At 49.0% G+C, this 27,751-nt stretch overlaps 1 protein-coding gene across 3 annotated transcripts in view; it reads left to right on the top strand.

The window, feature by feature from the left end:
* CORO2B (coronin 2B) overlaps window positions 1-27,751 on the top strand; it is a 147,129-nt gene that overhangs the window by 50,392 nt on the left and 68,986 nt on the right. For 2 of the 3 annotated variants that reach the window (XM_044925383.2, XM_006054778.4), the window contains exon 2: window positions 25,511-25,711. In XM_044925383.2, coding sequence (XP_044781318.1) covers window positions 25,511-25,711 — 201 coding nt within the window. Of the gene's footprint in view, window positions 1-21,217; window positions 21,627-25,510; window positions 25,712-27,751 lie in introns of those variants that run through there. The other variant, XM_044925384.2, reaches the window with a different exon arrangement.

Here is a 27,751-nt window from a genome sequence, read left to right as displayed (position 1 = left end):
GTATCCTCCTTTTTGTTGTTCAGTCACTAAGCTGTGTCCGACTCTTTGCAGCCCCGTGGACTGCAGCATGCTAGGCTTCCCTGTCCTTCACTATCTCCTGGAGTTTGCTCCAACTCATGTCCATCGAGTCGGTGATGCCATCTAACCATCTCCTCTTCTGTCACCCCCTTCTCCCCCTGCCTTCAATATTTCCCAGCATCAGGGTCTTTTCTAATGAGTCACTTCTTCGCATCAGTTGGCCAAAGTATTGGAACTTTAACTTAAGCATCCGTCTTTCCAATGAATATTCAGGGTTGATTTCCTTTAGGATGGACTGGTTTGATCTCCTTGCAGTCCAAGGTCCCAAGGATCCTCCTGGGGTAATTTAATTATCCCCAGCTGTTGTCCAGAAATCCTGTCTAGCAAGCAATGCTGTTTCTTTGATTCACATATACATCTTTCTGAACTGGCTGCTTCAAAAGTCAAAGTAGTTCATTCTTCTGCAATATTTTTGTAATTACCTCCAGCATGCCTCTTCCAGGGCTCAGAGTTCAAGTGTCTACAAGATGCAGACAAGAACCATGATTAGGGAGGTGACTTGAGCAGGACTGGGACAACCCACTTACTTCCTGAAGAGGCAGTGATGTAAATATGGGCCTAGAGGGTACACATCTCTGATTTCTGGTGTTTCAAAAAAAATCAAGAAATCTGAATCTTTATGAGAAATATCCTGATTTTTTAAATGTTGGCAGCCAATTCAGAACATTTGATTTGTGGCACTGGCCCTCGAACCCCACATCTGCGGGCCAGATTGAGTCTGTGGATCTTGTCTTGCGGCCCGTAGCTAGTGCTGTGCTAAGTGCTAGGGATGCAGAGAGGAAGGACTCTTGCCCTGAGGTCCTAGACTAGTGGGAGAAACCAGAGTTGTAGACCTACAAGTGTAGACACTGCAGACTGGGGTAAGGGCTCCATGAGCCATGTGAAAAGGTGTTTCGAGAAGACAATACTGTACCTAGTCCCTGAGACTATGTGAAAGGCTCCCCAGATGAGGTGACCTTGAATGAGTAAGAGTTTGCCACCAGGAGGGACAGGCCATTGGAAGGATCAGCATGGGTGGGGAGGTGTGGCATGGAAGAGGCTGGACCCTGCAAAGCGTGGCAGGTCAGCGGGTCTGGGCAGGTGCTTTGTGCACAGGGGTTGATTCACAATCCATTCTTTTCATGGACTTGACCCTTAGATGCTCTATTTTCAAAGCAGGAAGTTGGCACTGCCCCTGGATAGTTTTATTCTTAGAGCGCACTCTATCAAAGGCTTCGGTGGCCATTGTCCTGGAAGTCTGGCTGCACCCTTTGGAGGACAAACTGTGGCCTCATTTCTGGCAGCTCAGCCCTTCCCCTGGGAGGTCCAGGGCTCTGGAGCCCTCTGCCCGATATGCTCGGCAGATCAAAGGAACACAAGGGCCCCTACAAGTGATACCATCAAAGCCAGTTCCTAGGAAAGATGAAGACCGAATGGCACAAACATGTAAATAATGGAAAAATAGCACCAATCCCTAGGGGGTTTTTAATTATGTCATTATGCCTTAAGGATGGAGAGAAAGTGAAACAAGCTCTTGAGACTACTCCAGATTCTTTCCATCCCAAAGCCTTCTGTGGCTGCATGCAGGGGAGCCTGGTGCCATGACGAGGTTGAGTTTTGCTCTTTCACCTCCCCTGGGCCCTCTGGGGAGGAGTGATATGGACAGAAAGAAAACAGCAGCCTGGATAACAGATGCAGGACTGCCAGCTTTTGAGTGAGGGGACGAGATAGCAAAATCGAGCTGGGGTCTCCATGGCAATCACCACTTTTAGAGCAGTGGCTCTTAGATGTCACTGAGCGCGGCTCTTAAAAATACAGATGCCCAGACCCCCTCATCAACCTTCTGTCTCCTTGGCTGGGATGGCCCAGGCATCAGTACTTATGAAAAGAGACCTTCCCAGGTGAATTTAAGGTGCTGCAAGAGCTGAGAACTACTGCTTTAGAAATAGTGGTCTGGAGGTATGACCAGAGGCTGGGGCCATAGCCCTAGCCCCTCAGCTGCCAGTCTTGCTGGGGAAGTTACAGATCAGCTAAGAGGACCGAATCACTGAGCCCCTTAGCAATTACAGATGAGAGCCATGAGAGCTCTGAATATCGGCCCTGGAACCAGACTCCTGGGTCCAACCTCCAGTCCCATCATGCAGACTGCGAGACCTTCAGTTCAGTTCATTTCAGTCACTCCGTTGTGTCCGACTCTTTGCGACCCCATGGACTGTAGCACACCAGGCCTCCCTGTCCATCACCAACTCCCAGAGCTTATTCAAACTCATGTCCATTGAGTCAATGATGTTATCTAACCATCTCATCCTCTGTCATCCCCTTCTCCTTTTGCCTTCAATCTTTCCCAGCATCAGGGTCTTTTCAAATGAGTTAATTCTTTGCATCAGGTAGCCAAAGTATTGACATTTCAGCTTCAGCATCAGTCCTTCCAATGAATATTCAGGACTGATTTCCTTTAGGATCCACTGGTTGGATCTCCTTGCAGGCCAAGGGACTCTCAAGAGTCTTCTCCAACACTACAGTTCAAAGCATCAATTCTTCGGCTCTCAACCGGCGTCAGTCCAACTCTCACATCCATACATGACTTCTGGAAAAAACCATAGCTTTTGACTAGACAGACCTTTGTTGGCAAAGTAATGTCTCTGCTTTTTAATAAGCTGTCTAGGTTGGTCATAACTTTTCTTCCAAGGAGCAAGTATTTTTAATGCCTGCTTAGCAAGCTATTTAACCTTCTCTCTGCCTCCATTCCTGCATCTGCACAATGGGTACAATAATGTCAGCCTAAGAAAGATAATCGGGACTTAGTTAATACACGTAAATTGCTTCTAACAGTGCCTGAATGTTATTTGTTCCATTACTTATTATTAAATTTTATTTTTGCTTGCTTATTTGTTTTGCTTTTATTTTGTGAATTCATTATTATTTTTGTTCTGTGTGGGTTTCATAAGGGAGATTTGGAGATGACTAAGGCACCATTCTAATCCTCAGGAAATTTAGAGGCAAGATCTGAACATAGGAAAAGCAATGCATCAGGGTGGGGCACCTTACTCTATGTGCCTGGAATCCCTGTGAAGGGACCCAAAGTGTGGAAGGATCCTAGCAAGGAAGAGCAAGTTGGTGGGAGGGCACTGGAGCTGTGTGGCAGAGGTGGGACTGACCCCAGGACACAGAGAGAAGAGGACAGGAGTCCTTTTGGGCCATTTCGGGGTTGGGAAGAGAAAGTAACTATGTGCCCGGGACGAGGTGAGTCTGGCTGCAGCACAGTTCGTGGGAGGGGAGACCCAGAGTGATGGTTTGGTGAGAGGGGCTGGTCTGGTCTGGTCTTTGTCTTTGGGTGGGATGGGATGATGTGAGCAGGAAGTGCAGGAGGGAGGGGGGCCTGGACAGACCCCCCAGCCTGAAGGGGTGACTCAGGGGTGACTGGGCACTGGCCAGAGCCAAGGCAGGGAAGGAAGGGTGACCTGGGGGACACTGCCCTCCTCCTGATGAGGCCCAACCTTTGTTGTTGGTGGAAACCGAGGCCGTCGTCACCCACATCCCCCCACATTCACTGGGCCCTTATGTTGTTCACCTCTCAGGCCAACTCAGAGTCTCCCCAACCACATAGTTGCTCTGCAGTGATGAGTCCACAGAAGAGAGAGGCCCCAAGCGGGTGGAGGTGTGTCTTATTCATTCACCATTCAATTAACAAGCCTTCATTAAACCTCTGCTGTACGAAAGGCCCTGTGGGAGATAACAGATATTACAGACCTGGTCCCTGCTCTCCAGAAGCCTATAGTCAGAGACATTTGGCCTCTTTGTGCTGGGAATCTAAAACAAAGTAGGCATTATATGGGTGGGGTTGGGCTAGAAATATAAAGTATTATAGGAGCAGGGACTTCCCTGGTCTAGTGATTAAAACTACACATTCCCAATGCAGGGGGCATGAATTCACTCCCTGGTCAGGGAACTAAGATCCCAAGTGCTACATGGTACAGTTAAAAAAAAAAAAAAAGTATTATTGGAGCAGAGGGAAGGAAGACGTTGATTCAACGGGGGAATCTAGAAAGGCTTCCTGGAGGGAGGGGCATTTGCACTGGGCCTCAGAGATGGTCTTAGGTATCTCAGTTATAGTTTGCTGGGTTGGATCTTGCAGGGGCAGCTTGGTCTCCCTCCATCCGCTTCCACATCCCACAGACCCCCAGACTCCCTCTACTTACCCCACCTCCCAGCATCCCCCTCTTGGACCAACTTGATTTGCTATGTGTCTGAGGTATCACTGGCTCGATGAGGCTCTATGCCGAGGGAGTTTATTCACCCTCTCCTTTGTACCCCAAATCTCTCCCTGCCCCCAAACTGGAAACCCAGCAGGAAACCCTCTACAAAGAGTGCCAGGAATCCCACCCACCACCAAAACACAGCAGCCTCAGTGCTGGAGGGAGGGAGAAAGATGAAAAGGCAGCTTGATTTTGGTGGGCACTTTGCATATATTAGTAATAATGATGATGAACATTCAAGAGTAATGCCTCATTAGCATAATGACCGTATATTGAGTGGCTTCTCCGTGCCAAGCACTTCGCATGCATTATCTCATTTAGTTCGCACAATAGCCACCGAGGCCCCACAGCTTACTTGTTAAGCACACACCCAGTGGAGCTGGAAGGCCTCGGTTTGAATCCCCGTTCTTCCGCTTCCCAAGGTGACCTTGGGCAAGTGACTGTGCCTCCGTTTCCTCTCCTGCAGGAAGATATAGCACCTGCCTCATTGGAGTGCTGTGAGATTGATGTAAGTTAATATTGTGAAATTATAACTACAGCGCCTAAAACACACAGTGAATCCTACACATTGTCAAAAACATTAAAACTTGCAACATATCACTTTACCCGTGTCACAGACAAAGAAGTAGGACCTGCTGAGTCAAAGGATTACAGTAGCTGCATATATGGAATCACATAGTATGTGTCAGAAAATGTCCTCAGCAATTTACGTGCATTTTCTCACTTAATCCTCATATCTAACCCATGAGGAAGCACCACTGTTATCTCCACTTGCCCTGCAAACAGAGCCCTGAGAAGTAAAGCAACTGGTCCATGACAGTAGCTGGTTAACGGTAGAGGAAGACTTCTAACCAGGGTGGGACGCTAACACAGGAGGAAGGGAACTCTGTGTCTCCAGGGACAGCTGTGTGATTCTCCTCCAGGTGGGACAGGGAGGAATGAATTGGAACCAGGTGGCAGAGGTGCTTTTACTTCAACTTGTGTTAGCAGAGAGGTGCTCAGGAGGTGAGCCCTTCAGGGAGTGCTGGGTGAGCCTTGGGATTGTGCTGGGGGTACTAGGCAGGTCTTGGTGTTCTGTCAATGCTCCATGTCAAAAGTTCTAGAGTTATCAGTTTCAAGAATAACATTTAGGTCAGAAACATCAGAGGGTAATTGGAAAAGCTCCATGCATGGCTGCCATGCAGAGTTGTGTGAGCTGTGCCCTGCACAAGGGCACCTGGCTGAGAAGCAGATGGGGCTGCGATCCAGCCTGAGTTCTACCCATGGAGCAATGGGCTCTGGCCTGGAGCTGCATCTGCTGAGAGGAAGGGGCCCCTTTGTCTGTTCTCGCCAAAGCACCGTACAGACTGGGGTGGTCTGACTCCCATAATGGGGTCAGTAAAGAGATTGTATCTGCAGAGGTGAGGCTGCAGAGGCCAGATGCTACCAGTAGGTTGGAACTCAGGGAAACCTCAGCTTTGATTTCCATAGTGACCTGGGAGGCCTGAAGCAAAGAACCCAACCTTGGGCCAGGACTGAGATGCAGTGATGTATGAGAAAATGCTGAGCACCCAGCAACTTCACGGGCTCTGTGTTGTGCTTACGAAGTGGATGGGGGCCCGTAGAATGGTCGGCACCAGGAGCAGCCTCAGTGGGGACCAGATCCAGCGCTTTGGGATGGGGCTAAAGAAAAGGCTAATTGAGAACCCTGACCCTGTGACTGTGACCCCAACTCACTGGGGAGTCAAGGAGCTTGGGTGAGTGTATGTGTGAATACCATGAGAGAAAGGAGAAAGCACTTCAAAAACCAAGAACCCAGGCTTCTCTGGTGGCACAGTGGATGGGAATCCACCTGCCAATGCAGGAGACATGGGTTCAGTCCCTGATCTGGGAAGATCCCACATGCCATGGAACAGCTGGGCCCATGAATCACAACTGTCGAGCCTGTGCTTTAGAGCCTGGGAGCTGCAACTTCTGAGCCCCTAGAGCCCGTGCTGCACACCAAGTATAGCCGCCACCACGAGAAGCCCACGCACCACAACTAGAGCGTGGCCCCATACTCGCCACAACTAGAGAAAAGCCCGCGCAGCAATGAAGACCCAGCGCAACCAAAAGTAAAATACATAAGTAAGTAAATTCTTCTAAAAAACCGAGACGGACAGTGGGAGGGCCCCCTGCCAGACGCATCCCCCACGGCCATGTTTTGTCACCCGCAGCCGTTCTGTTGAAAGGGAAAGACAGGGCGCTGCGGTTGCTCATTACCCCTCTGGCACTGTGCCAGATGTTTTACATACATAGCCTCATTTCCATCTCCACCCTCCTTCCTCACAGTTTCTGTAGTAATGACAGCATTCAGTGGAATAAAGAAAATGGGGGGTGGGGATGGTAGGGGAAACTTCCTTGCAAGCTTCAACAGTGTTGCTGGATGGGAAGGTGCTATGTGGTTGATTGTGTAGCAATAGGCAGTATGAGTCTGATGACTGCTTTTTTCCCCCAGTGGTTGTCATTATTACCCCCTGAGTTGTGCAACTTTTCCTGCAAGTGCACAAGAGGCAGAGGTATCAGCCCACCCCAAGAAACTCCACTGAGAGAGGAGAGAAAACCTGGAAGGGAATGGAAGGGCTGTGGTTTCCTTCACCCTCTGGCAGAGATGGGTCTGCCAGGCATGGATGAGGCTTCTTCATAATCTCTAGCTTCTTGGTCGTGGGGACAGAGCGTCTGAAATGTGGAGACCTCATGGAGGCAGGTCACAGGCAATGACCAAATACTGAGACATCTGCTACCCTCGCCCTTTCTGCTACATCTCTATCAGTTGGGATGCTTTTGACTGTAAGTAACAAAAGCAGCCAATCGAGAATGACTCAAGCTCTAGACATATTCACAGTTTATTGAACAAGAGGCCTGGAGAGAGGTGGTCTAGGGTTGGTTTTGTGGTTCAGCAGTAGTCATGTATGGATGTGAGAGTTGGACTGTGAAGAAAGCTGAGCGCTGAAGAATTGATGCTTTTGAACTGTGATGTTGGAGAAGACTCTTGAGAGTCCCTTGGACTGCAAGGAGATCCAACCAGTCCATTCTAAAGGAGATCAGCCCTGGGTGTTCTTTGGAAGGAGTGATGCTAAAGCTGAAACTCCAGTACTTTGGCCACCTCATGTGAAGAGTTGACTCATTGGAAAAGACTCTGATGCTGGGAGGGATTGGGAGGGGGCAAGAGGAGAAGGGAACGACAGAGGATGAGATGGCTGAATGGCATCACCAACTCGATGGACGTGAGTTTGAGTGAACTCTGGGAGTTGGTGATGGACAGGGAGGCCTGGCGTGCTGCAATTCATGGGGTCGCAAAGAGTTGGACATGACTGAGTGACTGAACTGAACTGAGTGTCATTAAGTGAAGAAGGAAATGACAACCCATTCCAGTATTCTTGCCTGGAGAATTCCATGGACAAAGGAGCCTGGCAGGCTGTAGTCCCTGGGGTCACAAAGAGTTGGACACAACTGAGTGACTATCACTCACTTACTCAGTGTCATTAAGAACCCAGCTTTTTTCTATCCTTCTTGTCTGCCTCTTTATCATGTTAGCTTTTGATCAGGGGCTCATCACCTCATGGGCCCATGAAGGCTGCCACATCTCCAAGCATTACGTTCCCAAATGCTAACAAAGCCTGGAAGCAGTATATCAGCCAGTTTGGTAAGAAAGAGCTTTTATGTATCTCATTTGATTAATGAGTTAAAAAAAAAAACCTTTCCAAGAGTCCCCCTCTGAAGTGGGTGATAGGGTATCTCCTAAGTGTGGGGGATGCTAGAACAGTGAGTATCCCTCCTGTAGTGAAGTGGGTGGAAAGGGATGGGCATGGCTGGCATGTAGCCAGTCTGGAGCATCTGCCACAACACCCTTTTCCAGGCACTTGTCCCAGTGCTCTCAGGGAATACCCAGATGGCAGAGTCATGGAACAGTTCTACAGTTATGCCTGACTCCCTCCCTCCAACCCCAAAATCCAGTCACTTATCCAACAATTGGCTATTGACTGTTTGTGCAGGACACTCTGAGGGAGACCAAGAGGATGGAAGGAGCCCAGAGAGGTAGGCATTGTTTTCCTCCAGTTTTACAGATGAGAATGCAAATTCCGAAAAGCTAAGGAACTTGTCCAAAGTATGGTGCATATCTAGTAAGTGGTGGTGATTGTTGTTAAGTTGTTGAGTCATGTCCAACTCTCTGTAACCGCATGGACTGCCGCACACCAGGCTTCTCTGTCCTTCACTGTCTCCCAGAGTTTGCTCAAAAACCCCTGTCCAATGAGTCAATGATGTTATCTAACCATCTCATTCTTTGCCACCCCCTTCTCCTCTTGCCCTCAATCTTTCCCAGCATCAGGGTCTTTTCCAACAAGTCAGCTCTTTGCATCAGGTAGCCAAAGTTTTGGAGGTTCAGCCTAAGTATCAGTGCTTCCAGTGAATATTCAGGACTGATTTCCTTTAGGATCGACTGATTTCATCTCCTTGCTGTCCAAGGGACTCTCAACAGTCTTCACCAGCACCACAGTTCTAAAGCATCAATTCTTTGGTGGTCACCCTTCTTTGTGGTCCAACTCTTTCATCCATACATGACTACTGGAAAAACAATAGCTTTGACTATACAGGCCTTTGTCGGCAAAGTGATGTCTCTTCTTTTTAATACACTGTCTAGGTTTGTCATAGCTTTTCTTCCAAGGATCAAGCATCTCTTAATTTCATGGCTGCAGTCACTGTCCATAGTGATTTTGGAGCCCAAGAAAATAAAGTCTGTCACTGTTTCCACTTTTTCCCTATCTATTTGCCATGAAGTAATGGGACTGGCGTGATCTTAGCCTTTTGAATGCTGAGTTTTAAACCAGCTTTTTCACTCTCCTTTTTCACCTTCATCAAGAGGCTCTTTAGTTCCTCTTCACTTTCTGCCATTAGAGTGGTATCATCTGCATATCTGAGATTGCTGATATTTCTCCTGGCAATCTTGATTCCAACTTGTGACTCATCCAGCCTGGCATTCTGCATGGTGTACTCTGCATATAAGTTAAATAAGCAGGGTGACAATATACAGCCTTGATGTACTCCTTTCCCAATTTGTGCAAGATGTACAAGCTGGATTTAGAAAAGGCAGAAGAACCAGAGATCAAATTGCCAAAATCCACTGGATCATAGAAAAAGCAAGGGAATTAAAAAATATATATATATCCATCTACTTCTGCTTCATTGACTATCCTAAAGCCTTTGACTGTGGGTCACAGCAAATTGTGGAAAATTCTTAGAAAGGTGGTAATACCAGACCACCTTACCTGTCTCCTGAGAAACCTATATGCAGGACAAGAAGCAACAGTTAGTACTGGGCATGGAACAACCAACTGGTTCCAAATTGGGAAAAGAGGATGTCAAGTCTGGGTATTGTCACCCTGCTTATTTAAGTAAGTGGTGGTACTTGGATTTAAACACAGGTCTGTCTGATTTTAGAGGCCTGCTCTTTCCAACCTGCAAAGCTGGCATGTGGGCCCAGCTTACAGCCTTCTTGCATCTTCTTTTTACATGTAAAGAGAACAGATCAGACCATGAAGTGTACACTGAGTGCCCACTGGGACCTGCAGCCAGGAAATACTGCACGTGTGCAGGAAGGGCGAGTTCCCAGGACAGTGTGGTCAGAGACCCGCTGGAGCCAATTCACTGGCCTCTGTGTGTGTGTGTGTGTGTTTTATTTTATTTTTAAATTTAATTTTATATTTAATTGGAGTATAATTACTTTACAATATTGTGATGGTTTCTGCCATACATCAACATGAGTCAGCCATATCACTAGCCTCTTAACACCAGCAACCACAGCAGAGAAAGTCCTGACACGCCTGTTCAAGGAGAGTCCCTTCTCTTGAGCTGCCAGGGACGAGACACTTCCACTTGCCAGTGTAGACACTTATCAGTGTAGACTGGGGGCTGGAGTGGCTGAGGGCAGCTGCCCAAGAAAGGCCAGACATTGTCCCTCTGCATTGCTTGAGTGGGGTCTCGGTTGGTAGAAAGATTCTCTCTGTGACCGTTACTAATGGAAGACAAGAGGGTGACCAGCAGGCTGACTCCCCAGACCCCAGAGCAGCCACAAGACCAGGCATCAGAATCCTGGGATGACGTTTCAGAGCTACACGTACACGGGATCCCCCTTGTTGTCTTGTCTGCTCTAGCCTGGCCTTTGTGGTGGTGATAGGATCTCTCTCACTCCACCTCCTGCTTCTGCGGCCACTTCTTCATTGTGAAGGGACTCGCAGGCACCCCTGCCCCACATGCATAACTCTGGGGACACCATTCATGTGGTGCACAGAATATATATTCTGTTTCAAATTCTTTTCCATTATATGTTATTACAAGATATTGAATATAGTTTCCTTTGCTATACAGTTGCTGCTGCTAAGTCACTTCAGTCGTGTCCGACTCTGTGTGACCCCACAGGCGGCAGCCCACCAGGCTCCCCCGTCCCTGGGATTCTCCAGGCAAGAGTACTGGAGTGGGGTGCCATTGCCTTCTCCCCTGTGCTATACAGTAGGTCCTCGTTTATTTTGTGTATAATAGAGTGTAAGGAGATACAGATTCTTTTTTTTCTCTAAGGCTGATCTGATCTCATTCAGGAGCCCCACCTTGAAGGGTCACAGTGATGAAATACGTGGAGCTCCATGCAGTGGAGCCAGTCTGATTCAGTAATTTAGACAGTCTTGTGATGTTAAGACTCGGCCTCTTTGAGCTAATTTGGCTTCTGCTTGAGTGACTCCCAAGGGTCATTGTTCAGAGCTCCTCCTGTTCCAACTCCTTTGTAGAATGGCACCTGGGGATGTAGACAGCAGGGCTTACGTGACCTGGGGTGTCGGGGGAGGGAGACCTCTGGCCGGTCCTCAGACATGTCCTGGCTGCTGTCCGCTGAGGGGTGGCTGGTGTCCCCTCCCAGGCATTCCTTGGGCATCTGCATTGGAGTCTGCAGTGGACAGACCCGTAGTCCATTTTCCCTTGGCCCTGAGGGCAGCATCCATCCCCCGCCGGGCCTTTGGCCCACTGTCCATCTCACCCCAGGCCTGTCTTCCTCACAGCCTCTGCTTCAGTGAGCTTGCCCCCCGCCATGGCAACCTCCTGCTGGCCTGTGGTTCTTAGATCTCCCATGTCCTCCCTGTGGGCTGTGCAGGGCCGATCGGCTGGCTTCCCTCCACCACCCGAGAGCGAAAGAGGCTCCAGAGTGCATGCCTGGCCCTCTCTGTCTGACCATTTCCCTTGGCCATCTTAATTCTGAGAGGCCACCTCTTATTTGGCCCAGGACCATGCTGAGTAGTGGTCTCTCTCCTTCTAGAATACCAGTCAAGGAGTTGGAGAGAAACACCTCTACCCTCTGCTGTCAGCACCATTCAGCCTACAAAACACACCCACCTCCTCACTGAGATTCAGGCCCAGCATGTGGCAGATCAGGGCATGCGTCTGAATCTGCCTGTCGTCTCTGTTTCCTTCTCACTCTCAGTCTTTCCTTCTGCAAGAAGTGGGCTTCCCCTCCTTCTGGTGTCTGCCCAGGACACTCTGCCGTCCAGTCATCCAGGAGACTCTCTTCATTGGGTATCGGGGAAATGGGAGTCAAGAACCGCCTCTCTAGTCTGGAGCTTAAGACTATTGTGTAGCTGCAGATCCTGTAGCGGATGTCAGAAGCTGAGTTGTTCGGATTTCTGTTTGAACAATCCTAACCCTCTCTGGGTGAATGGATGCCCTGAGGAGGAAGACAGGGAAGGTTGTGGTTAGAAAGTACTAAGGAGTAAAGTACAGTGACATATTTAGAAAGAAAAAATGGTGCTCTTCACACTTCTCTCTGTCCTCCTCCCCATACCCTGCTCTCTGCAACCAGCCACTGCCTCATGGAGCTCACATTTAAACCCACAGGCTGTCACCGCTGAGTGTGGGTCCCTCCTACTGGGCAGAGCTCTAGAGCTGAGCTGGACGTCCCCGGGGACACAGCATGGCCGCCTAGAAGGAGGTGTGTCCCTTGTGAGTCTGGGGAATGACTGCTATGCTGGGGGAACTGGCCAAAGATCCATGTGGAGTCTTCCTTCCTTGCCAGGTCCTAAATTAACTCCGGGATTCTTTTCGTAAGGCAATTGGTGACAGGTAGAACATCATACCTGGTAAAGAATCCGCCTGCCAGTGCAGGAGACATAAGAGACACGGGTTAGATCCCTGGGTCAGGAAGATCCCCTGGAGGAGGAAATGGCAACCCACTTCAGTATTCTTGCCTGGAGAATCCCCATGAACAGAGGAGCCTGGCAGGCTACAGTTCATAGCGTCGCAGAGTTGGACACGACTGAAGCGACTTAGCACGCTAGCACAGAACATCATAAGACAGTCATTGGTCAGAGGGTTTTTTCAAACAAAAGCCACTTTATTTTCTCAGTAATGTTAAATTTGGACTTCCCAAATTTGGACTCAGCAGTAAAAAATCCACCTGCCAATGCAGGAGACTTGGCTTCTATCCCTGGGTCAGGACGATCCTCTGGAGAAGGAAATGGCAACCCACTCCAGTGTCTTTGCCTGGAAAATGCCATAGAGAAAGGAACTTGTGGGGATATAGTCCATGGGGTTGCAAAGAATGGGACATAACTTAGTGATTAAACAGCAGCAACAATGTGAAATTTAATCAAAAAGTTTCTGTTCTAGTCTCTAGACCCTCAGCTGGTGAGTCTCCTTGAATTGTTCCCAGCATCTTAGAGGAAATGGTGACTCTTACGCATACACACACGCACACACACACTCACACTCACACACTCACATTCCTTGGAGGACAGTGCAGAGACTCCTCAAGTAAGCTCTCTGCATGTGGCCTGCTGTGTGCTCACTGCCCTCTCTCATGCCCAAGATGACTGAGAGGAATGTAAAGGGTTTGCCCCTTTCCTTTCTCATTTGAGGCACTGAGAGATGGGCCGGCTTCCTCTGTTCACTGACAGAGATCCTGCCCTCTGGATGCAGTTTAGATAAATGATCTCTTGGGAAGGAGAAGGCCCAGGCCACGTTACATGTTCCCCCAGGGACTGTTTATCAGCCCATCTTTCTCTGCATTTCCAGGCAACAGGAAGCTATGGTCCCGGTCTATGAGGTAGACAGTCTGAGAGCCTCCTGCTTACAGGGACCAAGCAGAAGGGCCCCTCTGCAGGGCTCTGGGGAGGCCCATGGGATTCCGCCTGTGGACAGCTCCAATTGTTCCTTTCCCAAAAAGCACACTGAAACATCATCTTAGGAGGTTTTGTTGACAGGGAGCAGCATCAGCCCATGCTAGGTCTGCGCATAGACGTACAAGCCCTGCAGTGCCCCGGCTTGGAGTTAGCTGGGTGATCAGATCCTGCTGGGGAAGAACCTCTGCCTGGAGGACACACCCACCAGGTGCCAGGGAATGGGCCAGGTGCTCTCAGCATGGGATCCCAACTCATCTGAGAGTCAGACAGGACATTTCACAGGGGAGGAGCCTGGGGGTGGCAACTGGGCCTGGAGTCTCCTTAAAGCTCACCCTTTAGCCCCAACTATCAAATAACCTTTTAAAAAAATAAAAGTCTCACCTAACAAGGGACCAGAGGGCCTCTAAGGAGAGGATGTGAGAAGTAGAGATTGGAAAGAGAGTGAACCAGACGTCTTGGGTTGAATTCCACCAGTCCTTATTGAGCAGTTATTGCCTGCCTAGTCCTGTGCTGGATAATCCTGGGATGCAGAATAAAGCCCTCGAGGAATGCATGGCTCTTTGACTGACTTGCTGTAAGTCAGGGTGACTGTCAAAGCCAGTGAGATCATCTACAACACTTCATGAAGTACAAATTGATATAATTTACATAGTCTTTACTATTTAAAAATAATAATTCACAAAGTATTCACAAAACACTTTCACACATGTTATTATTCTATTGGTGCCTCACACTGCGTTGGGAAAAAAAAGGTATGAATTATGTCCATTTTACAGATGCCCAAAGGGCACAGTGCCCCTTGTACTGCAGCTCAGGGACTTGGGTAGCTTCATTATCACCAGGCAGCCTGTTAGAAGTGCATATTCCCAGACCCCCAGACTTCCTGAATCAGGTGAGGCCCAGTGATCTGTGTTTTCACAAGCCTGCGGGGGTGATTCTGAAGCATGCAGATTCTGCAGGTTCTGCGTCAGTCCTGGGTGGGGCCTGGGATTCTGCATTTCTGACTAGCTCCCACATGATGCCAGTACTGTCGGCCCACAGACAGTACACTACAAAAACAGGAATCACCGGGAAGCTTCATTCAAACGTCGAGTCCCCGGCCCACTCCCTGAGAGCGCGATCCTGCAGGCCTGCCGGGGGGCCCAGGAACCTGAATTTCCACAGACACCCCAGGTGATGCCACACTTTGAGGATCCATGCTCTGGAGTTCAAGCTTGCAGGCCTCCACCCCAGCCTCATTTTCAAAGGTTTTCCTCCTCCACTCCCCATCTCCATTGGCCCTGAACCACCCATCTGATCTCTTGCCAAATCATGGGTTAAGGGGGTGCGAGTGGGAGGCCATCTCTGAGCCAGCGGGGCCCTCAGTTCCTCAAAATAGGTCAGGAGTCTGGCACAGACCAGGCACAGCGGCTGCAAATAGAAACCATCTGTTGGGTCTGTGCTTTGAGCTCCACCACCCCCTCCCTCCCTGGGCAGAGGAATATAGAACTCAGAACCCCGGGAGAGGGTGGGTGCTTCCTTGGATGGGGCCTGCCCACCCCAGACACTCCCTCCAGGGCTGCCTGCAGGGGAGAGATGGCAGCACCATATCCAATCCCCTTAACCGCACCCCCCACATCCGTTTACCCCCCAGCTTCCCACAGGTAGGCTTACAGTGTGTAGATTGGTCATCAGGTGACCTTGCTGTGTGACCTTGGACAAGTCACTTCCTCTTTCTGGGCCTCAGTCTGTGAAATGAGAAGCTAGATTTTAGTGGACCCAAGGGTCCTCTTCTGCACTGGCAGGCTATGGTTCTATGAAAGCCTTTTTGTGTCAGGACCACATGTTAGACAAGTTGAGTTCATAGGGAGGCAGATACTTCCTTCTCCTTGCTTTCTGCCCAGGTTGGATCTTACAAGTTGGAATCAGCCTGCAGATCCCCATAAGGAGATAGTCAAGTTTTCGGATCTGGGGGCTTTTAGAAGGCTTTAAGGGGAAGTGACAGGGTCATTCTTCCTTCTTCCTGTCCTCTTGTTTCTGTACTCATTCACATATTTAGTAAACATTCGTCAATACTATATTAAGCATAAAGGTAAGCCCAGCAAAGAGAACGAAGGATAAGACACAGTTGCTGCTCTCAGTAACATCCAGTGTGGTTGGGGAGCAAACACGTAAAGTAAGAGACCAGACCAGTGACAGATTTTATTTTCTTGGGCTCCAAAATTATTATGGACAGTGACTGCAGCCGTGAAATTAAAGGATGCTTGCCCCTTGGGAGAAAAGCTCTGACAAACCTAGACAGTGTATTAAAAAGCAGAGACATCACTTTGCCGACAAAGGCCTATATAGTCAAAGCTATTGTTTTTCCAGTAGTCATGTCACTACTGAGAAGTAGTCAAGAAAGTCACTCAAGAAGGCTGACTACCAAAGAATTGATGCTTTAGAACTGTGGTGCTGGTGAAGACTCTTGAGAGTCCCGTGGACAGCAAGGAGATCAAACCGGTTAATCCTAAAGGAAATCAATCCTGAATATTCACTGGGAGGACTGATGCTGAAGCTGAAGCTCCAATACTTTGGCCACCTGATGCGAATAGCTGACTCATTGGAAAAGACCCTGATTCTGGGAAAGATTGAGGGCAAGAGGAGAAGCGGGTGACAGAGGGTGAGATGATTGGATGGCATCACTGACTCAATGGACATGAGTTTGAGCAAACTCTGGGAAATAGTGAAGGACAGGGAAGCGTGGTGTGCTGTAGTCCATGGGGTTGCCAAGAGTCAGACACGACTTAGAGACTGAACAATGAACAAGAGACCCTTGTGTCAGGTCTGAGTTCAGATCTCAGTTCCTCCACTTAAGTGACCTTGGACAAACTTAGTTGCATCTGTAAATAGAGATAATAATTGTATCTATACCTTGGGGTTATTATAAGGATTATGGGATGTAATGATTGTAAAATGTTTGGGTCACAGTCCACCCTTAATAAACGTAAGCTATTGTTATTAGTCTGATGAGCTAGAAAAAGGGGAGCCCAGGACAGAATCTGGGGACTTCAGAATCTGGCAACTTCCCAGCTCAGGAGTCATCTCAGGGGAGATGGGACGCTCTCCTGAAGAGCTTGGAGCAGAGGAGACTGGCAGCCTTCTGTTCACGTGTCCACCAGTCCTGCTCAGCAGATCAGGAAAGGCTGTAGGGATTCAGGGCAGAAACCTGCTCCCGGAATAAACTCCATATCTGGCTGGACTTGTGTTGGGTGATGGACAGAGTGCAGCATCCATGGATGTTTGATCTGAATCTTCCATCTGTAGTCTGTGGAGAAGGCGCCATCCCAACCGTGTTCATTTCCGCTTGACTTTGATCTGCTCCCTGATGGTCTGAGGCAGGCAGGGTGGAGCATGACAGGGGAGGAAGCCTCTTTTCATGGTTGAGAAGATTGAGGGGTTTGCCCAAGAGGCTCTGAGAGTTGGCCTGGAACCTAAGAATTCCGAATTTGCTAGGGATGGAGAGAAAGTCAGTGCAGTGGCTCCAGATCCTGGCCTTCTGTGGTCCCTGTGCACCCCAGCCGGAACTCCCCATTGTGGAGGTTCTGTTGGAGTCTCTTCTTCTAGGATGTGACTTTTGTGAGCTAATTGATATTCTCCTAGCACCATGCAATAGAACTGTTTGCAGTGATGGAAATGATCTATAATCTGTGCTGTTCCATATGGCAGTGGGTCAGCCTTCGCTGTCCTGCACCCCTCCTGAGATTGCCTGTGCTGTGGGGTGCAGAGAATCCAGAAGCAGACCCTGGAGGGACTCCTGGATCCCTGGAGGCTCAAACTGAGCAGATTCAGAAAGAGAGCATTTAAGCGAGAACACTCATGGTCCAGCTTCTTCATGCTAGAAATTTCTTGAGTGCCTTCAAGATCTTTTCCAAAGTCCTGGAAGCCAGTGAGAACCCAGTAAGACTATTAAATGCCAGAGCTGGGAGGGTGAGCCATCTCCTGCAGGGGAAGAAGCAGGGATCTACCAGAGGGTCCCTAGTAGGTTAGTGGCTGAGCCAGCTGGAACGCAGGTTTCTGGCCGCTTCCCTCATGCCAGAGGTTCTCAAATCGGGTTCCACGGTGCAGTCCCAGGACCATTGCTGGAAGGTGCTCCCAGTTTCTTGATAGATTTGAATGCAAACAGTTCCAGCTTTGCCCATTTTAAATTTTGGAGTTATGAGTCATATTTTATTTAGAGAAAGTGTTCTTCTGCTTAAAAAAGATCCTAGCTTTTCATTTCACAGAGGAGAAATGGAAGAGAAGAGTCCACCAGTAATTCCTACCTGACCTGACAAGCTTCTCAAGGCCCTGGGCTGATCCACTTCTGCTCCCTCCAATCTGAGAACATGGGCTGTGTTCCTCCCATGTGTCCGGTCCTGGGCTCTGGAAAGCAAAGCTGGCTCAGAGATGGAGGAGGACCAGCTGACCAGCGATGGCTTGTGAACCCAGAATGTTGTGGGCGAATTCAGCAGAGATATTGATGATCATGTCTGTCGTTGATTAGAGTGGCGCACCTTCTGCAAAGCCTCTGTCCCTGGTGTCCCATCCTGATAGGGATTTCAAGATGTAGGTGTGGCTGATATCCACATTTCACTGAAACAGACACGGAGCCTGGAGAAGGAAGGTGCCTTACCCTGGGTCACATGCGTGATGACCCAGAGAAGACTGAAAATGTCAGCCTTTCTCTGATGGCACAGGGAGAGGGAGTGGCTCTCCCACAGGTCCTGATGGGCTGCCCCGTGGGAACAAGTATCCAGTGGCCACCAGGGCAGATCCTGAGGCCTCCTGTGCTCCCCGGCTGACAACTCTCCCTGAGGATGTAGCTGTGAGCTCCCCACTCCACCCTTGGTAGAGATGAGAACAAAAACTACCCCCATGTATTTTTTTGTGTGTTCCAGCTAAAGGACTGAATTTTAGCCATCGTCATCTAGAAAGTGCGCCCGCTGGCCAAAATGCATCATTTTGGGGATTGGAGGACAGGATACAGTTTGTCTCCATGTGGAGTGTTCATAACAATTATCTCAGAGGAGAAAAGAGCCTGCCTCTATTACTTAAGAGGCTATAAGAACGGTTCAGCTGCAAAATGAATACTTCCTCCTTCCGGGCCCTCCCCTCTCAGAGGGAGACCAGGATGGCTCTGGGCCCAGGGAGAGGCCACCAGGGAGCAGGCCCGGCAACCATGCACATCTGGAGGCCAGAGCTTTTCCCTCCCTCCTCCTGACCCTGGGCCCAGCCCAGCCCCCTCTTTCTCCTGCCAGAGCCCAGCCTCCCCAAGTGAACACTTGAGGTCAGAGTCTCTCCCTTACAGGAGAAGGGAGAGGGTAGAACTAGCCTGTGATAAGCGTCACCCCACTCCATGCCAGACACCTTGCCAGGCACTTAGCATTTGGTCACGTCTTTGCATTCAGTGATTTGGACGACATTATTTGCACTTTGCAGATAAAGAAACTGATGCTCAGAGAGGTTGAGTAACTAGTCTGAAGTCACACAGCTAACAAATAACAGCCAAGATAGAAACCTCTGGGGCATTGCCCCAACCCTGCCCCCTACAGTTTCTTTACACTTTTGTATAATGCCCTGCATTGTATGAAAAATGCAGGGAGGAGTAATTAATAGCTTGGGTGGAGAGGCCAAAAAAGGAGAAGGTGGGTATTATGTAGGAAAGGACAGTAAACTGTCAGAAGTTCCTTTTCTTCCTTCAGCACTCTATCCAATTATCTCATTTAATTCTTATTATAACTTACTGGGCAAATAACATAGCTGTTTCTGTCTTACGGCTACGGAAGCAGACGTTTAGCTCAGTTTAGAAACTTGACCAGAAGGATTTTGCCATTAAGTGATGGAACCAGGACCTGAGGTCACTCACATCTTTATAAGAGTCAGAAGTTCTTGAGAGAGGGCCTGGCTCTGTGGCTTTCACAGCTTATGACTTTGGGACAGCCTCTTAACCTCCCCGAGCCTCGAATTAGTCACATATGCACCAGATACTTTCAGTGGGATTGTAGTACCCGTCCAGCTCTGCCTACTGGACGGCTGCACCTGGGGACAAATGAGGAGATGTGGAGGTGGTGTCTGGGGAGGGTCATGGAACTGGTCGCCTTGCTGATACTGTGCTGTCCATGGCAAGGGACTCGTTAAGCCCCATCTTGAGCGCTGTACTGAGTTCAAGAGACCTTGGCATCCTGATGACAAGAAGCCCAGAGGAGATAGGGCTGTGTGACCAGAAGGGCAGACACCACAAAGAAGGGCTTGGGCCCAGAGCCCTCACGGGCTGAGCATAAGGACCAGGCCCCTCATCCTGTGGCCAGGAGTGGGGGTATGAGCTGAAAATTCAAAATCTCAATAAATTGAAGTCCCAGCCCTGGAGTGAGGTTCATCCCATTGTATCCAAGGAACCGGGCAAGTGTGCCTGCACTTGGCCCTTGCCCTCCCACCGAACCAAGAGATTATTCAACAGGGTGACCAGAAGACTCCTGCTAAGCAGGAGTCCAGGGCCAGGCGTGGGGTGGAGGGGCTCTGCAGGGCCCAGAAGGAGTAGGATGATCACATAACCTACAGTCTAGTACCGGGAGAGAGAAAATATTCATACCGTAACATAAGTGACTCTGCACTAATGAGCAGTGTGAGGAGGCCTGGGGGAGACGCCAAATGCCACGAAAACCGTTGTCATTCTGTCACAGCGCCCCAGCTGGGAGACATTGGAATCCCTGTGTTACAGAGAAGGAATGTCCCTGGCCAGGGTGGCCTCTGACCTGGGACTCTCTGACCCCAGCCCTCCTCTCTGGTGCAACACAAGGTCTATTTGGGGGGTGCTGGAAGGCCATCTAGTCCCATCTCCCTTCCATGTTGCCCTTAACCAGAGGTCATCTACCTGAACCTTGAATCCTCCCAGAGATGGGAGGCTCATTACCTGTCATGATACCTTCTTTTTCCATTTTAGGCAGCTCTCACCATTAAGAACATCCTTCCTCTTAGGGAGCTCCAGTGTATCTCAGTCTTGTGCTAATTGCTCCTGGAAGATTCAGAGAGAGTGTGTGTGCCCTGCCCTCACTGGAACTAGCTTTGGGGAATCCACCAGGATCTGGGCTGAGCTTCAGGGCTAAGGGCAAAGGGCAAAGGGTAGATGTTCAGGGGACCTCTTGGCTGCCACACTGATTTCCCTTTGAGGTCTGGGTGTCTCCTTCAGTGCCAGCCTCAGCATAGCCTCCTCTCTCTGCAGCAGCAGGAGGAGGCTTTGCTGTTGCCTGCCTGCACACCCTTGCATCTGACCTCAGAATGAAGTCAGCCCCTTGGTAAGCGCGGGTGGAGCGGTCAGACCTCTGGGGCCTCCAGATGCTCCGCTTTGGCCCGCAGCATCTGCCAGCGCCTGATCCGGCCTCGCAGGTCCTCCAGCTGCCTCCAGAACAGCTTGGCACAAGCCAGCCGCCCTCACTGCCACCAGCTCAGCCAGGTGCGTGCCCCCAAGTTCCCTCTGTCCCTTCCTCTATATGCTCACCCTCACCCAAGCCAGAGATGAATAACAGGGGCACCTTTAATGTGAATTGTATCAAAGCTTTATGTTTGACTCCTCAGCTTTATAGGGAATCCAAGAATGGCTTTGAAGAGACCACAAAGCAACATGAGACAAATCACTAGGACATTTTCTTCTTCTTCTGTGTTTTAAAGTCTTTATTAAATTTGTTGCAACATTGCTTCTATTTTATGGTTTGGTTTTTTAGCCCCAAGGCACCTGGGATCCTCTTGCCCAGAGATGAAACCCTCATTCCTGTGCTAGGTGAAGTCCAAACCACTGGACCACCGGGGAAGTCCCTCACGAGGACGTTTTCTGAGACAACTGACTTGGTGTGTTTAAAAAGTCACTGTCACTTTAAATTAAAAAAAAAAAAAGTAATGGGAGTGTTCTAGATTTAAAGGAGGCAAAAGAGAGATCACAACCAAATGAAATACATGGGAACAACGCAGTTCCCAATCCTGGTTCAAAATATGGAATAGCTGTAAAAGGCATTTCTTTGGTTTTTAAGGCCATACAGCATGGCATGTGGGATCTTAGTTTCCTGACCAGGGGTCAAACTCTTGCCTCCTGCAGTGCGAGCATGGACTCTTAACCACTGGACCACTGGGGAAGTCCCTGTAAAAGGTATTTTGAAGAATTTTGAATATTGGCTGGGTGTTAGATGGTATTGAGGAATTGTTAATTTTCTTAGATATGGTAATGATGATATGCTCATGTGGGAAACTGTCCTCCTTTGTAGGAAATGCAGGCTGATGTAATAAGGGGACAGGAGTCATGATGCTGGCAGCTTCGTTTCAACTAATTCCACAAAACTGGAAAAAGAAAAAAAGGAAGGAAGAAAGACAGGCACACAGAGAGAAAGGGATTGTGACAAAATGCTAAAGCATATGAACCTAGGTGGTGGGTGATTCCTGGACCATGCTGTCAACTATTTTTGTTTTCTGAAGTATTTTATGATAAGAAGTTGGAAAAAACATAATCAGGTCTGCAGAGTCAGAGCAGGTCCCAGTGGATCCTGTGCGTGTTCACTGGCCGACTTGGGCTGGGTCTGTTTCCCACTCCGTACCGCAAGGACATCGTAACTCCCACCTCCCGGGGGACTGACAGTGCCTTGGGCTCTCTCAGCGTCCCATGCTGGCAGATGCCCCCGCCTCCAGGAAGCCTACCCCTGCCCTCTGCTTCCCTGGCCTCTCACTACTTTTCAAGTGTTGGTTTCATCTCCTCCAAAGGCTCCTAAGATATTTGAACTCAGGATCTGTGTCTGATGCTTTCCAGACACCTCTCAATCAACTGGGCCCACAGGAGCGGTGGTGCGATCTTATCTTGGATGGGATCTTGTATCTACATATCTCATTTTGAGTCTTAAAGTAACCACATAAAGTCAGAAACTATGGTTCTTGTTTTAGAACATCTCAAGGAGGCAAATTGTTTTTCCGAGGCTAGTAGGAGTTAGAATAGGGAGTGAAAATCCAGAAATGCAGACTCCCAGTCCAACACTCGGTCAGGCATGCTCACTGTGGCTTCATGCGGGGTGAAGGTACAGGTCCAGTGATAAGGGCCCCCTGGCCTCCTTCCCCTAATCCTTCCGTAGGTCCTGCGGAGAGATCAGCCCCAGTCTACCAACTGATGGGGGAGAAGCAGTGCCAGGCTTGCTGCAAGATGCTCTCTGCTTTTCCCTGGATGCAGGCTGGGGCTGATCCCAACAGAGGTTCTCTCTGCTGGACTTTTGGAAGGGTAGTGAGATTCAAGTCAGGCCTTGAAGGTTGGGCAGGGCAGAGAAAAGGGCAAGGGCCTTCCAGACCAGATCTACACCTACAAGGAGCAGGAGATTGGAATGAGCAGGCTCCTTTCTCTTTGGGAGGACTATGGAATCTAGAATGTTCTACCTGAAAGAGACAGAGTGATTGCCAGTACTCAATATCAGACAAAATTTCTGCCAGGGCCATGTACCACCCATACTATATTTTTCATACTGTATTTTTCTTTGAATTAATTCATTATTTTTAAACTTAGCTTTCTTAGCACTAATATCTGTGAAATCACGGATTTGGCATGTAATTTACATGTTTTTTTCTAATACAAATTAAAATAAACACATGAGGGACTTCCCCAGCAGTCCAGTGGTTAAGCCTTTGCCTTCCAATGCAGAGGGTACGGGTTCGATCCCTGGTTGGGGAACTAAGATGCCACACGCCTAGTAGCCAAAAAAACAAAACATGAAACAAAAGCAATATTATAACAAATTAAAAAAAAAAAAAAACTTAAAAAAAAAGTGGCCCACATTAAAAACATCTGTAAAAAATAAATAAATAAAAATAAACACCTGGCTAGTAAAATTAAAAACTTCATCTCATGTAAAGGAACATGAGTGACCACCTGGGACTGCAATCAGGGCATCACTGATGTAATCCTGTTGAGGATCAGGTCAGAAGGGGCTTGCCTAAGATCACACAGCCAGGAAGTGCACTTGGCTGTCCAGCAGGACTTTGTCATGAACAGTCGTGGGCAGAACTCAGCAGAAAGAGGAGAAGGCAGGTGGGAAGGGGTACAGTGTAGGCAGAGGCTGGGAGGTGGGGAGGAGTGGAGGGGAGGGCAGTGGCCTGAGGGAGTAGAGGACATAGAGCTGGCAGGAAGAGGCTTTGCCTGAAGAATCCCTGGGATTCTCCTCATTGGATCTGAACTTCTTCCTTCAATAAAGAGGCCTTTGTGTCTGAGCTCCTGGCTTTATTTAAATCCAATGCAAAGTTCTGTTTTCAGGCAAATTCTCAGGGTTGGTTTTGATTCTATGGTGGTTCTTTCCTTTTGCCTTCCATCCCCTTGGGAATTTCATCTGAAGAAATTTCTGTCCTGAGATGGGTTGGGAGACTCAAAGCATATCGAGAGACTGGACGGGAAGAGCAGGGGCTGGATGATGGCAGATAATGGCAAGGTCGGGTCAGAAATGTTTTTTTTTTTTACAATTTTAAACATTTATTTTTGTCTGTGCTGGGTCCTTGTTGCTGTGCAGGCTTTTCTCCAGTTGTGGTGAGTAGGGCCTCCTCTTCATTGTGGCGTACGGGCTTCTCATTGCAGTGGCGTCTCCTGTTGCTGGGCACGGGCTCTAGAGTGTGCAGACTTCAGTTGTTGTGGCTCCCTGGGTTAGTTGCTTTGCAGTATGTGGGATCTTCCTGGACTAGGGATCGAACCCATGTCTCCTACATTGGCAGGCGGATTCTTTACCACTGAGCCACCAGAGAAGGCCGCATGTTCACATTTATAAAACACTTATTGAGCTCCTACTGAATGCCAGACCCCAGCTGGGTACTTTGAGTTTGGATGCCTGTCTGCCAGGAGAGCACCCACTTGGGCTCCACCTGCCATGGCGCCCATTTGTAGGGTTTCCTATAGGAGGCATCATCTACAGCAAAGCTGAACTCCACGGTCGGGCTGCCCATCCTGTCCTTCACCTGCGCATCCGTCCGTGTGCATCTGTGTTCTCTGCAGTACCTAGCACGGGACATGCATGCAGTAGGGGCCAGCTGGTTGGTCAATTGGACTCTGTCTCGTGGATGGTGGACAGGAAGGGTGAGGAGGGGTGTCATTCCATTCTCTAGAACAAGGGCTCTCAAACTTCAGTGCACTTCTGTCTCACTGGGGCGGGAAAGCTGGATCAAAATACCTATGTCTGGGCCCCATTCCCAATATATTGGATTCAGTAGGTCTGGATTGGGAACCAGGAATCAGCATTTCTAACAAATGATATGGGAGGCTTAGAAACCTCCCCCATCCTGGAAAATTTTTAATACAAGTGACCTGTGGGTCACACATGGAGAAACCTTGCTCCAAAGAATAATCTGGCATAGCAGAGTCTCAGATTTCTAGTCAGGAGACTTGTGTCTGTGGCCCTCTACTCATTAGCTGTGTGGCTTTGGACAAGTCACTTAACCTCTCTGGGCCTGATGATGATGTATAGGACTGAGATTTCTGGGGTGTACTTGTGGGTTAGGAGCCCTAGAGACAATCAAGGGGGTCATTTGCCTTGTGGCACATAGTGGGGCCATCTTCCTCCCCCACCCCTCATCATCAGAAGTGTTCTGTGTCTCTGCGAACACCCAGCCTCCTCTGTCTGCACGTCCCGTACTAAATTAAGCACAATTTCTGACACACGAGAGGCAGCCCAGACATGTTTTGGATGGATGGTCGGCTCTATCACATGGCACATCTCTTGGAAGTGAAAGGCTCCCCCATCCTTTCTGAAAGGTGGTGTGGGCGGATATACTGAACGAAGAAATGGGTGAGTGCCCTCATGCCAGTCTTTGCTCTTGCGGGAATTTATTGAAAGAGTAAGTCCTCCTGCACAGGGCCAGGCATCCGGTTCTTGGAGGTCCCTTCCCTTCTGCCTCCCGAGGGCAGGCACCGGGCTTTCCTCACCTCCTAAATTCTCGAGAGCCGCTTCCCTCCCGCCCGTGCCCAGCTCAGCTCCTCAGGGACAGTCTGGCCTGACCCGTGTCTCTCCTGGCCTCTTACAGATGTCCTGGCGTCCGCAGTACCGCAGCTCCAAGTTCCGGAACGTCTATGGGAAGGTGGCCAACCGGGAGCACTGCTTTGACGGCATCCCCATCACCAAGAATGTGCATGATAACCATTTCTGTGCTGTCAACGCCCGCTTCCTGGCCATTGTCACCGAGAGCGCGGGGGGTGGCTCCTTCCTCGTCATCCCCCTGGAACAGGTAGGCCCCCCCCACACCTCCTTAGGCCTGGATGCCGCCCCAGGACAGAGAGAAACCCCTATTGGTCATTCTTGGGCCTGTTGCCCTATATCTCCCTGCCCCCCACCTTTTACTTTTTCATCATGTGTCCAGTGACTGCACCCTCCCCAAAGTTATCCCCAAGAATCACCGGAACAGGTGCAGCTGAGGGACCTGAGGAACGTCCAGGAAAGGACACGTTTCTCTAGGCGGACTGAGATCTGTTCCCAGAACCCCCAACTTGGACAAGTCACTTGCTTTGAGGTTCCTGGGCTTCCCACTGACCCTCAGAGATTGGATCATCTGATCTCCAGGCTAGATCTGGCTCTACGATTGTCTTTCCTGAGTGTCCTTTAGTTCTGGAGCTGGAGACGCTAAAGATCCAGCATAGCCACATCGGGCAGGGATCTGCAAAAATGACACACCCATTAAAAATAACATTTCAAGCTCTTCACTGAGGGACTAGGAATAATTTACCTTCTCTCTCATCTCCCACCTCCACTCTGAAAGCTTCTTCTCTTCTGTGGCCGCCTTCATGAATCTAGCAAATTCAATCTGCACAGCCTCAATCATGAAATTTTGAAGCTCTGCCATTCAGGCGAAGTCCCCGGAGGCCCGTGGGAGGTCACGTGCCTCGGGGAAAGTGCTAGCTGTCAGTCCCGCTTGTTTATGGCTGAGCTCTCCCTCCCCGGCCTGACTCATCTCCTCTCCCATCCTCCGCCAAACGCTTGGGGAGAGGAGGTACCGTGCCCAAGGAATCCTTGGGACCGGAAAGCCTCTGTCAGCTGGTGGTGGAGGATGGGTTTTTCCAGTCTCACCTGCCCACAGTGCTGGGGGCTCAGATTTGGGAATGCCTTAGGCCAGACCCTCCCTTCCACGGAAGAGGGAAGCCACGGAGCCTGGCACAGAGAGCTGGCTGAGGAGCTGTGGGCTTGGGGGCAGGACGTCTAGGTGCTGGTTGGTCTCTGTCGCTCACCAGGAGTGTGACCTTGGGCGTGTCACTTAACCTCTCTGTACCTTATTTTCCTGTAACGGTAAAGTGGACCCCTTAAATCCCCTTCCACTTCCATAGTGATGTTGGCATTGAGAGGGTGATGGGCAGAAAGCTCTTTGAGAACCAAACAACCAGGTAAAGATGTTCTGGTACTTTCTTGGAAGTGTTATCAGCTCTCCCTGTCGATTTTGCAGATGCTCACAGCAGCTCTATCCCATTAGGAAGGATTCTGAAATGTAGCTTGTCTCCCCTCCTGAGCCAGATGGGCTCAGATATTTGTCCACGCAGGGACCAGCTCACCTCCAGCTGCAGTAGGCAGGCTTGCAGGTCGCTAGAAACACATGGGCTGGTTCTTACTGGGGCTCAAGTCCATTGCTGACACCCTGCCATACTCGACTACATGGTTTGCAAAGGTCAACAGTCAATGCCTCACACCATAACAAAACAAAAATTAATTCCAGATGGATTGAAAATCTAAACATTGAAAAAGAAAGAGAAAAGCTGCAAGGGTATTAGAGGGAAATGGAGAGTATTTTTAAAATCATAAGACAGGGAAAGGCTTCCTAAGCTAGTTAAGAATCCATAAAACCATAAAGGAAATGATTAGTAGATTAGAATAAATTTATAATAATATTTTAAAGGTAATTTTTGTACTCTAGTGAGACATGTAAGCAAAATTAAAAGACAGACAACATAATTGAGTACAATATTTGCAATATATAACAGACAAAAGTTGCATGTCCAGGATATATATATATATATATATATATACACATATATATAAAGAGTTAAGAAAAATCAATAAGATAACCCAATAGAAAATGGGCAAAGGCTATGAATAAGCAATTTATAGAAGATAGAATATATCTTTTAGCCTACTAAGTAGAAAAAGATTTAAAAGAGTCATAATCTTTGGTGTTGCCAAAGGTGTGAGGGCAGGCACTCAAATATGCTCTGAGTATTTGATGATCTAACATCTTACTCTTGGTGAGGTATAAACAGAGGTAACTTGGCAATATCTAGTAACA

The sequence above is a fragment of the Bubalus bubalis genome, chromosome 11, assembly GCF_019923935.1.
Source record: "Bubalus bubalis isolate 160015118507 breed Murrah chromosome 11, NDDB_SH_1, whole genome shotgun sequence".
Taxonomy (NCBI): domain Eukaryota; kingdom Metazoa; phylum Chordata; class Mammalia; order Artiodactyla; family Bovidae; genus Bubalus; species Bubalus bubalis.
This window is presented reverse-complemented; position numbering and strand designations above follow the sequence as displayed.